Raw genomic sequence first — 12,746 nt, 5'->3', positions numbered from 1 at the left:
CAGTTGGCATACCAACGGCTGCAAAAATGTATCAACAAGTTCTGAGAGAGCCTCATTTAGAGACCCTATCCCCGCTATAATAGGTCTTCCAGGCGGGGACAGGGGATCCTTATGAAGCTTGGGCAACTGATGAAAAATTGGTGTCACCGGATGTGACACTATCAACTTTTCCTCAGTAGATTGTGTGATAATGTTGTTTTTACGTGCATAACTAATAATATCCACAATCTCTTTTTGAAATTTACTGGTCGGATTTTCCTTGAGTTTTGTGTATACATCCCTCTGGTTAAGCTGTCTTTTAGCCTCTGTAATGTAGTCTGTTCTATTGAGAACGACTACATTACCTCCCTTGTCTGACTGTCTGATTATGATATTGTCATTTTCAGACAGTTCTTTCAGAGCGATTCTTTCTTTGTATGTCAAATTAGTTTGCTTTTTATTTGTTTCTGTCACTGATTTCTCTAGGTTACGTAACTTAAATTCCACTGTCTTTTGAAAAATATCAATTACCTTTGAACGTGTCTTGAATGGATAAAAGGTACTTTTATTCTTGATATGTTTTGTTGAGACATTGCTTTCTTGAAGGCACTCACTCTTATTTGCCTCTCCCTCATTTAATAATTGGTCTAGATCCCTCAGTGTGTTCAATTCTGAAAAGTTAAGATTAGACACTGATGCAACATCATTGGTTTCTATTGCTCTTTCTATACTGATGTCAGGTTCATTTTGTGCCTCCTCATCCTTCTTGAAAAAATGTTTTTTCAAAGTTATTTTTCTTGCAAACCTATTAATATCTAGGATTGTCTCAAAGATGTTAAAGTGATGAGAAGGCACAAAATTTAGACCTTTCGAGAGCAGATCAACCTGTGCAGAGGTCAAGGGTACAGAAGATAGATTGACCACATTCTTATCCCTTAGGCATATTTCTTCGCTCCCCTTTGTGATCTTGTTTTGATTGTTTTTTTTTGTTCTTCTGTACTTCCTTTATTTCTTCTGCAACCACCCCGACTACCTCTGTGTGTTTTTTTCTCACTTTTTGCGTGGCCAGAGCCTGCCCGTTTTTTGACTGTGAAGTAGGATTTTCACTATAATATACTGCATCATTCTCTTGAAAGACTGCTGCAGTTTCACCTACATCAGGGTAATCACCATCTGATGAGTCACACTCATACTCGGTGTCTGAAAATGTTACACTTTTGCCCTTCTTATTCCCTTTCCAGTTACTTTGTTTGTTTTTATTTTTTAAATTTCTTTTGTACCCTTTTTTAGAATTGTCCTCCTGAGTCCATCTATAGACCTGGTTAGAATCATAGTCTCTTTTATCCCTGGTCATCTTTCTTGACTTGAATTGCCATAATTCCCTTTTAAATGTGTTCATTTTGATTTCAAATTGTTTATCATATTTCTTAAAATCAGGATCATACTGATTTTTTAGTAGGGTTTGGGTATCCCTAATCTCTGTCATAAGTGTAGTTCTTTGTTTCCTTTTGTGCACTAATAGTAAATCTATTAGTGCAAAGGAACAAGTGTCCGGAATTGAGTTCCACTTTTCTATGAAATCCAAATCTGTTACTGTAAATGAGGGAAATTTCCTAATACGCATGGAGGTAGCCTTTGCTATTGGTCCACAGGAGGTCCTTATTCTGCTTAGTGTGTTTAATTATATCATGTTTACGTTAAACCCACCCGAAGCTACATGAGAATGTCCTAAGTAATTCTAAGGTTAACTTAAATCATATACAAGTGACTTATCACATTAGAACAAGTTAGTTGTGAAGCCTATTTAGAGCCCCTTCACATTGATACAGGTATCTCTCACAATTACCTAACAGTTATATACACTAACTTCATAATAGTGAAATCTATACTTGTCACTGGATCCATACCATATGCTCTATATTCGGATCTTTGATATGTTTAAATATGTTACACTTTAGGAGTACACATGGCAGCTATTTTTGCACTAGGGGTTATCTAGCATAGGTTTGAACAATTACTTCCAATATCACACCAACTATCTCTGTAGGATACCATCGCAAGGGTATTTATGTAACTCTTACAGCTCCGGTTGTAGCTCTTGTTTTGAGGAGGGATCAGGTTATACCCTCCTAGATCCTTCAAAATTTTTTGAGTTTACTTGCCCATATTACTAACCGCTAGATATTACTCTGTAGCAATGACACACTTCCCTTTATAGCTATAAATTTCAGGTACTAGTGACATTCCATATCTGGAGATTTACCACCTATATCTCAATGTGGATTTTATAGAGCAGCCTAGTACTGTAGCGGGTTGCTCTTTTTTATCTTGTCTATAGGGACAAAAGGGAAACTAATAGCTGCCCAGTTCCAAGTACTAAACACGAGAATCCACTGGACAATGGCTCCATGACTTCATAAAGCTTTGTAACTTTTGGTATTTCATACTCTCCTATGTCACAGCTACATAACTAATATTATCTAAATAATTATAGACACTTCCCCTATCTTCTAGGAACACAAGCCCCATGCATTTTCTAATGGGTTCACCTCAGACTGGCCATTAGCAGTACAATATTTTTTTATATTATTTTGGCTCTGACACACTTCAAGTTATTAGAAGTCCATACCTTCCTAAAATCATTTTATTGATATTGTTACTCTGTAGGTCAAGAGTTCCCTCTAGAATCATTAACCCCTCTTCTGCAGAGCCCTTAAGGCGAATATTATTAGTGCTACTTCTATCCCTTAGTATAGATCTCACTTTATCAGACCCTTAAGTAGCCCTAGAAAATCTAGTAGGAATTTACGTGAAACCTGAAATAAGGTTTCCTCATTATCTAGTCAACAGAGTCAAAATAAAAACACTATTTAGTTGTTTCCAAACAATATAATCCTATTTAGCAGTGTATTTTAAATGCTCTGATTTCTTAAGGCATTCATAAATTTGACATACTAACTAGCCCCGCCCTCCACCCCTCTCCCCCTCCAACCCTCTCCCCCTCCAACTTTATTCTGAGCGGCTCTCGCCCGCTGCATCCCCCCTCCCCATAAAGCTACCTCCTCCCTAGTCCTAACCTCATCTGAATAATTATCTTAATCTTCTGTTTTCTTATTGCTAGGAGAGGACCATTTTGGTTTATATTACATTTATAATACTATATAGCAAAACCGAAGTCTCTTTGTAAGATAGCCCACATTTTTTAGTTATGCTTGAGATATTTGACTACATTACTCTTCTAATTACACCGTGTATACATTTATCTGTAGATGTTTTGGGGCATACCCTATATATTGTATTTGTTTATGACTTCAATAAAAATTATTTAAAAAAAAAAAAAAAAAAAAAAAATCATGGAAATTGTCAGGGGTGCCTAAACTTTTGCATACGACTAGGTATGTATGTAATCTCTAAGTGAATACACCCTCCTGGGCTGACTGAGTGCAAAAATATGAAGCAAACAAATGCGCTCACAGGTCTTTGTTTCAAGGTGTCAAAACTATTTCATCTACATCTATCTATCTATCTCACATGGTTGTTGGCTTTTTTTTTTTTTTTTTTTTTTTTTTTTTTTTTTTTTTTGAAGACTTAAAGGGCCACTCAATGCAGTAGAAATCCATAATAAAGACACAGATTTCTCTTGTTAAGTGTATCCAGTCCACGGATCATCCATTACTTGTGGGATATTCTCCTTCCCAACAGGAAGTTGCAAGAGGATCACCCACAGCAGAGCTGCTATATAGCTCCTCCCCTCACTGCCATATCCAGTCATTCTCTTGCAACTCTCAACAAAGATGGACGTAGTAAGAGGAGAGTGGTGTATTATAGTTAGTTTTTTAACTTCAATCAAAAGTTTGTTATTTTTAAATGGTACCGGAGTGTACTGTTTCATCTCAGGCAGCATTAGAAGAAGAATCTGCCTGTGATTTCTATGATCTTAGCAGAAGTAACTAAGATCCATTGCTGTTATCACATATTGAGGAGTGAGGTAACTTCAGAGAGGGAATAGCGTGCAGGTTTTCCTGCAATAAGGTATGTGCAGTTAATATTTTTCTAGGGATGGAATTTGCTAGAAAATGCTGCTGATACCGGATTAATGTAAGTAAAGCCTTAAATGCAGTGATAGCGACTGGTATCAGGCTTATTAATAGAGATACATACTCTTATAAAAGTGTAATATAAAACGTTTGCTGGCATGTTTAATCGTTTTTATATATGTTTGGTGACAAAACTTATTGGGGCCTAGTTTTTTTCCACATGGCTGGTTTGATTTTTGCCTAGAAACAGTTCCTGAGGCTGTCCACTGTTGCAATATGAGTGGGAAGGGCCTATTTTAGTGCTTTTCTGTTCAGCTAAAAATACTGACAGACATTCAGCTTCTTCCTGCATGATCCAGGACATCTCTGAAGGGCTCAAAAGGCTTCAAAGTCGTGTTTGAGGAGGGTAACAATCACAGTAGACTGTGGCAGTTGTTGTGACTGTGTTTAAAAAACGTTTTTGTCATTTATTATTCTGTTTTTGTTATTAAGGGGTTAATCTTCCATTTGCAAGTGGGTGCAATTCTCTGCTGACTTGTTGCATACACTGTAAAAATTTTGTTAGTGTAACTGCCTTTTTTCACTGTTATTTCAAATTTTGTCAAAATTTGTTTCTCTTAAAGGCACAGTAACGTTTTTTATATTGCTTGTTAACTTGCTTTAAAGTGTTTTCCAAGCTTGCTAGTCTCATTGCTAGTCTGTACAAACATGTCTGAAACAGAGGATACTTGTTCATTATGTTTAAAAGCCATGGTGGAGCCCCATAGGAGAATGTGTACTAAATGTATTGATTTCACCTTAAACAGTAAAGATCAGTCTTTATCTATAAAAGAATTGTCACCAGAGGGGTCTGTAGAGGGGGAAGTTATGCCGACTAACTCTCCCCACGTGTCGGACCCTTCGCCTCCCGCTCAAGGGACGCACGCTGATATGGCGCCAAGTACATCAGGGACGCCCATAGCGATTACTTTGCAGGACATAGCTGCAATCATGAATAATACCCTGTCAGAGGTATTATCCAGATTGCCTGAATTGAGAGGCAAGCGCGATAGCTCTGGGGTTAGACGAGATACAGAGCGCGTAGATGCTGTAAGAGCCATGTCTGATACTGCGTCACAATATGCAGAACCTGAGGACGGAGAGCTTCAGTCTGTGGGTGACGTCTCTGAATCGGGGAGACCTGATTCAGAGATTTCTAATTTTAAATTTAAGCTTGGGAACCTCCGTGTATTGCTTGGGGAGGTATTAGCTGCTCTGAATGACTGTGACACAATTGCAGTGCCAGAGAAATTGTGTAGGCTGGATAAATACTATGCAGTGCCGGTGAGTACTGATGGTTTTTCCAATACCTAAAAGGCTTACAGAAATTATTAGTAAGGAGTGGGATAGGCCCGGTGTGCCCTTTTCCCCACCTCCTATATTTAGAAAAATGTTTCCAATAGATGCCACTACACGGGACTTATGGCAGACTGTCCCTAAGGTGGAGGGAGCAGTTTCTACTTTAGCAAAGCGTACCACTATCCCGGTTGAGGACAGTTGTGCTTTTTCAGATCCAATGGATAAAAAAATTTGAGGGTTACCTTAAGAAAATGTTTATTCAACAAGGTTTTATTTTACAGCCCCTTGCATGCATTGCGCCTGTCACTTCTGCGGCGGCATTCTGGTTTGAGGCCCTGGAAGAGGCCATCCATACAGCTCCATTGACTGAAATTGTTGACAAGCTTAGAACTCTTAAGCTAGCTAACTCATTAGTTTAGTCAAATGAACAATGGCATCAGAAACAAACGGCTAAGAATTCCGGATTCGCCATCCAGGCGCGTAGGGCCCTATGGCTCAAATCCTGGTCAGCTTCAAAGTCTAAATTACTCAACATTCCTTTCAAGGGGCAGACCTTATTCGGGCCTGGTTTGAAAGAAATTATTGCTGACATTACTGGAGGTAAGGGTCATACCCTTCCTCAGAACAGGGCCAAATCAAAGGCCAAACAGTCTAATTTTCGTGCCTTTCGAAATTTCAAGGCAGGTGCAGCATCAACTTCCTTGCTTCAAAACAAGAGGGAACTTTTGCTCAATCCAAGCAGGCCTGGAAACCTAACCAGTCCTGGAACAAGGGCAAGCAGGCCAGAAAGCCTGCTGCTGCCTCTAAGACAGCATGAAGGAGCGGCCCCCTATCCGACAACGGATCTAGTAGGGGGTAGACTCTCTCTTTGCCCAGGCGTGGGCAAGAGATGTTCAGGATCCCTGGGCGTTGGAGATCATATCTCAGGGATATCTTCTGGACTTCAAAGCTTCTCCTCCACAAGGGAGATTTCACCTTTCAAGATTATCTGCAAACCAGATAAAGAAAGAGGCATTCCTAAGCTGCGTACAAGATCTCCTTGTAATGGGAGTAATCCATCCAGTTCCGCGGACGGAACAAGAACAGGGGTTTTATTCAAATCTGTTTGTGGTTCCCAAAAAAGAGGGAACTTTCAGACCAATTTTGGATTTAAAGATCCTAAACAAATTCCTCAGAGTTCCGTCATTCAAGATGGAAACTATTCGAACCATTTTACCCATGATCCAAGAGGGTCAGTACATGACCACAGTGGACTTAAAGGATGCCTACCTTCACATTCCGATTCACAAGAATCATCATCAGTTCCTGAGGTTTGCCTTTCTAGACAGGCATTACCAATTTGTAGCTCTTCCATTCGGGTTGGCTACAGCCCCAAGCATTTTTACAAAGGTTCTGGGCTCACTTCTGGCGGTCCTAAGACCGCGAGGCATAGCGGTGGCTCCTTACCTGGACGATATCCTGATACAGGCGTCAAGCTTTCAAATTGCCAAATCTCATACAGAGATAGTTCTGGCATTCCTGAGGTCGCATGGGTGGAAAGTGAACGAAGAAAAGAGTTCTCTATCTCCTCTCACGAGGGTTTCCTTCCTAGGGACTCTAATAGATTCTGTAGAAATGAAAATTTACCTGACGGAGTCCAGGTTATCAAAACTTCTAAATGCTTGCCGTGTTCTTCACTCCATTCCGCGCCCCACGGTGGCTCAGTGCATGGAAGTAATCGGCTTAATGGTAGCGGTGATGGACATGGTGCCATTCGCGCGCCTGCATCTCAGACCGCTTCAATTATGCATGCTCAGTCAGTGGAATGGGGATTACACAGATTTGTCCCCTCTACTAAATCTGGATCAGGAAACCAGAGATTCTGTTCTCTGGTGGTTATCTCTGGCCCATCTGTCCAAGGGTATGACCTTTCGCAGACCAGATTGGACAATTGTAACAACAGATGCCAGCCTTCTAGGTTGTGGTGCAGTCTGGAACTCCCTGAAGGCTCAGGGTTCATGGACTCAGGAGGAGAAACTCCTCCCAATAAATATTCTGGAGTTAAGAGCAATATTCAATGCTCTTCTGGCTTGGCCTCAGCTAGCAACACTGAGGTTCATCAGATTTCAGTCGGACAACATCACGACTGTGGCTTACATCAACCATCAAGGGGGAACCAGGAGTTCCCTAGTGATGTCAAAAGTCTCCAAGATAATTCGCTGGGCAGAGACTCACTCTTGCCACCTGTCAGCGATCCATATCCCAGGTGTTGAGAACTGGGAGGCAGATTTTCTAAGTCGTCAGACTTTTCATCCGGGGAGTGGGAACTCCATCCGGAGGTGTTTGCTCAATTGGTTCTCCGTTGGGGCAAACCAGAATTGGATCTCATGGCGTCTCGCCAGAACGCCAAGCTTCCTTGTTACGGATCCAGGTCCAGGGACCCAGAAGCGGCACTGATAGATGCTCTAGCAGCGCCTTGGTTCTTCAACCTGGCTTATGTGTTTCCACCGTTTCCTCTGCTCCCTCGTCTGATTGCCAAAATCAAACGGGAAAGAGCATCAGTGATATTGATAGCGCCTGCGTGGCCACGCAGGACCTGGTATGCAGACCTAGTGGACATGTCATCCTTTCCACCATGGACTCTGCCTCTGAGACAAGACCTTCTAATACAAGGTCCTTTCAATCATCCGAATCTACTTTCTCTGAGACTGACTGCATGGAGATTGAACGCTTGATCCTATCAAAGCGTGGCTTCTCAGAGTCAGTAATTGATACCTTAATATAGGCACGAAAGCCTGTCACCAGGAAAATTTACCACAAGATATGGAGTAAATATCTTCATTGGTGTGAATCCAAGAATTACTCATGGAGTAGGGTTAGGATTCCTAGGATATTGTCCTTCCTCCAAGAGGGTTTGGACAAAGGATTATTAGCTAGTTCTTTAAAGGGACAGATTTCTGCTCTGTCTATTCTTTTACGCAAGCGTCTGGCAGAAGTTCCAGACGTTCAGGTATTTTGTCAGGCTTTAGTTAGAATTAAGCCTTTGTTTAAACCTGTTGCTCCTCCATGGAGCTTAAACTTGGTTCTTAAAGTTCTTCAAGGGGTTCCGTTTGAACCCCTTCATTCTATTGATATCAAACTTCTTTCATGGAAAGTTCTTTTTCTGATGGCTATTTCCTCGGCTCGAAGAGTCTCAGAGTTATCTGCCTTACATTGTGATTCTCCTTATCTGATCTTTCATTCAGATAAAGTTGTTCTGCGTACAAAACCTGGGTTTTTACCTAAGGTGGTTTCTAACAACAATATCAATCAAGAGATTGTTGTTCCATCATTATGTCCTAATCCTTCTTCAAAGAAGGAACGTCTTTTGCATAATCTAGACTTAGTCCGTGCCTTGAAGTTTTACTTACAGGCTACTAAAGATTTTTGCCAAACATCTAACCTGTTTGTTGTTTACTCTGGACAGAGGAGAGGTCAGAAGGCCTCGGCAACCTCTTTCTTTTTGGCTTCGGAGTATAATCCGTTTAGCCTATGAGACTGCTGGACAGCAGCCTCCTGAAAGGATTACAGCTCATTCTACTAGAGCTGTGGCTTCCACCTGGGCCTTTAAAAATGAGGCCTCTGTTGAACAGATTTGCAAGGCTGCGACTTGGTCTTCCCTTCATACTTTTTCCAAATTTTACAAATTTGATACTTTTGCTTCTTCTGAGGCTGTTTTTGGGAGAAAGGTTCTACAGGCAGTGGTTCCTTCCGTTTAAGTACCTGCCTTGTCCCTCCCATCATCCGTGTACTTTAGCTTTGGTATTGGTATCCCACAAGTAATGGATGATCCGTGGACTGGATACACTTAACAAGAGAAAACATAATTTATGCTTACCTGATACATTTATTTCTCTTGTAGTGTATCCAGTCCACGACCCGCCCTGTCCTTTTCAGGCAGGTCTAAATTTTAATTAAACTACAGTCACCACTGCACCCTATGGTTTCTCCTTTTCTCGGCTTGTTTCGGTCAAATGACTGGATATGGCAGTGAGGGGAGGAGCTATATAGCAGCTCTGCTGTGGGTGATCCTCTTGCAACTTCCTGTTGGGAAGGAGAATATCCCACAAGTAATGGATGATCCGTGGACTGGATACACTACAAGAGAAATAAATTTATCAGGTAAGCATAAATTATGTTTTTTAACACCCACTCTGAATTTCAAATAAGCAGTACTTTTTTTTTTTTTTTTTTTTTTCCTGACATTTTTATTTTTTTACTCTTATTTTCTGGCCCCTTTACCATGTGACAGACATCAGCCAATCACAAACTAGTATTCGTATGCCCTGTGAGCTTGTGCACATGCTTAGTAGGGTCTTTGTTCCCCAGACAGTGTGTGTGTGTATAAAAAGATTGTGCAAAATTTTATAATGGAAGTAAATTGGAAAGTCTTAAAGGGACAGTATACACCAAAATGTTTCTTATTTAAAAAAAATAGTTAATCCCTTTATTACCCATTCCCCGTTTTTGCATAACCAACAGTTATATTATGTTTTTTACCTCTGTGATTACCTTGTATCTAAGCCTCTGCAGACAACCTCCTTATCTAAGTGCTTTGACAGACATGCAGTGTAGTCAATCAGTGAAGACTCCTAAATAACTTCACGGGAGTGAGCACAATGCTATCTATATGACACACATGAACTAACACTGTCTAACTGTGAAAAACTTTCAAAATGTTCTGAGCTAAGAGGCAGTTTTCAACGGTTTAGAAATCCGTTTGAGCCTACCTAGGTTTAGCTTTTCAAAAATACCACTAAGGGAACAAAGTAAATTTGATGATAAAAGTACATTGGAAAGTTGTTTAAAATTGCATGCCCTATCTGAATCATGACAGTTTAGTTTTGACTTTACTGTCCCTTTAAAACTGCTGCTCTTTCTGAATCCTAAAACTTAATTTTAGCTTGAGTGTCCCTTTTTAATAGACTACAGAATAGTGTAAATTTTATTTTTTTGTTTCCCCGTGCATAAAACAAGTTGTGTGGTTCACTTTATTGGGTGGTCTGGAAGTGACCCTGCATTATCACAGAGGTATGATTATAAATAAGAGATTGCACATAATGTATTTGTGTGACTAATTCACAGAGATACTACTGTGCATATGCTTGAGTGACAGGCAGGTGTGTGCATGGTGCATATGTACCAGTCGTTGATTTAATGTCAATCCAAGCATTATTTTCATTAGAATGCCCTTTTATGATAGAAAGTACCATTGTTTTCATAACCGATTTTATACTAAAACAGTTGAAATTACATTCTGCAAATTTCTAATTGTTCTTTCTTACTCCCAGATACCGTTAAAGATCATCCTCAGCAACAGCCTGGCATGTTTTCTCGTGTAACTGGTGGCCTTTTCAGTGTGACCAAAGGAGCTGTTGGTGCCACAATTGGAGGGGTAGCCTGGATTGGTGGGAAAGGTTACGAAGTGACTAAAACTGCAGTCACTTCTGTGCCCAGTATAGGAGTTGGCATTGTCAAAGGCGGAGTGTCTGTTGTTACAGGAAGTGTTTCAGCAGTGGGGTCTGTTGTCTCAAGTAAAGTGTCCGGCAAAAAGAAAGACAAATCTGACTGAACTGGCAAAAAAAATAATCTTTTGAGAGAACTGTCCCAGTTTGATTTGGCACCTGCAGAGGATTAGAGTGACTGACACATTACTTAAGACATTTATCTCTGAGGCTGCCTGAAGAAGCAGAAGGGACCACAGCAGAACCACAATACTATGAAGGTTCATTGAAACTGCAATTCAAATGTTACATTTTATTATTCTAAACTAAATCATGTGTATTATGGTAAAACATTTGCATTTTCAGTTGGCGATGTTGGTTAAATTGCTAGAGCCATTCATTACCTGACTTGGCGTCACGAGTGTTGTTGTTGGGTTGTTTTTTTTGTAGAACTCGGCACAGCAGAGGTAGTGCAGCATGTCATCATAAGTCACTTTTTTTTGTTTTGATCGACTATACTGGTGTAGATTGGTATAAAAATCCATAAAGGTAATGGAAGGAATCGGGACAGTCTTGAATATTTTTTTAAAACTGAAAGACCCCAAAAACCTAAAACGAAAAATAAACACCACATACCAACCCAATATGTTAAAATGTGAGCTGCATTTTGAAACCATTTAAATGTATCTGATATAAATGTGTTTTTTTTTTTTTTTTTTTTGTTTTTTTTTTTGTAAATCCTATATAAGTCCAAAATTTCAACCTTTTTTTTTTTTTTTTTTAATTCTTTTCTATAAAAAAAACTTGATATTTGTCACAATAAAATTTGATTTGTTTTATGGGTAAAGATACTGTCTAGAAGTGTGAAAATGTTATTTAGCCTGATAAACGTACATTACATTTTGTTTTTGTTCCCTTTTTTTTTTTTTTTTTTTTTTTTTTTTTGTGTTTGATTTTTTTATTTAGATATCCATCAAAGTTTGGGTGTAATTTATTGTGTGATATAAAATGTTGAAGCGCAAGTTTATTGGTATAGTATATTTTCTAAGTTGATTTATCCTTGACAAAACATCTTAGTGCCTTATAGAAACATACCTTGTTTTCCTCAGGTATTTTGTTTCTTGTTCTAAACACTAAACTCCATATTTCCTGTAATAAACTATTATTATATTAAAGCACAGCTTTTAAATATTTTAATGACTATTTGAAATGTGTTTTAAATATCCACTCCATTCAAAATTGTTCTACAACATAAAAATGTACTTTTTTTTTTTTTTTTTTTTTAATGAGATTATCATCATTGCAAAGGATCCCAGGCATTAATTTTCATGTTAATATACTTTGCAAAATGTTTATTCCCTGTATGCTGATAAACGAATAATTATTTGGCTTAACTTTTTGACCATGCAAATGAATAGGGAGTGGTAAGAAAGATCTGTGTTTATTACAGCCTATGCTTATCTTTTTTTAATTAAGAGGTATTTTGTTCCTTGTATTTTAGTATTCCTAAGACATGTACTGCGTTAATCGACCACTTGAACTGTGAAATGTGGCAAGATTAAGAATAAACTTTTGAGCCTGAATAAATTCCTTATTTGTGCAGTTCCTCAAAATGTTTTTTTACTCCTTACCAGAAAAACCTGCAGTTTGTATAAATCTTTATGCTGTAAATTTGCGTGGAACTTCTCCATTTATATAGCCCATCAGGCTTTGTGATGCATGGAACATTTATTTCCCAGAATGTGCTGTGATTAACCCCTCCTCCTCTGAAATATTTATTCTATCTGAATAATACAGCAGAAAGTAGCGCTGAGTGCACATGAAGACCATGGATGTTGCCAGTTCCCCCAATTAACTTGTAAACACTGCAATGGTCCACAGCACTATTATAAAATGTCCTTTATTGGCACAAGATTAAAACGAACCAGTG

General features: G+C 39.1%; 1 protein-coding gene across 3 annotated transcripts in view; it reads left to right on the top strand.

Annotated features, from left to right (window-relative positions):
- The window catches only part of LOC128664084 (transmembrane protein 263), a 57,188-nt gene extending 44,785 nt beyond the window's left edge, over positions 1-12,403 (top strand). For all 3 annotated transcript variants that reach the window (XM_053718764.1, XM_053718765.1, XM_053718766.1), the window contains exon 3: positions 10,664-12,403. In XM_053718764.1, coding sequence (XP_053574739.1) covers positions 10,664-10,944 — 281 coding nt within the window. In that variant the 3' untranslated portion in view covers positions 10,945-12,403. The remainder of the gene's footprint in view (positions 1-10,663) is intronic.
- The last annotated feature ends 343 nt before the right edge of the window (positions 12,404-12,746 follow it).

Source organism: Bombina bombina, chromosome 6, assembly GCF_027579735.1.
Source record: "Bombina bombina isolate aBomBom1 chromosome 6, aBomBom1.pri, whole genome shotgun sequence".
NCBI lineage: Eukaryota > Metazoa > Chordata > Amphibia > Anura > Bombinatoridae > Bombina > Bombina bombina.
The sequence above is the reverse complement of the archived record's forward strand: the minus strand, read 5'-3'. Positions and strand labels throughout refer to the sequence as shown.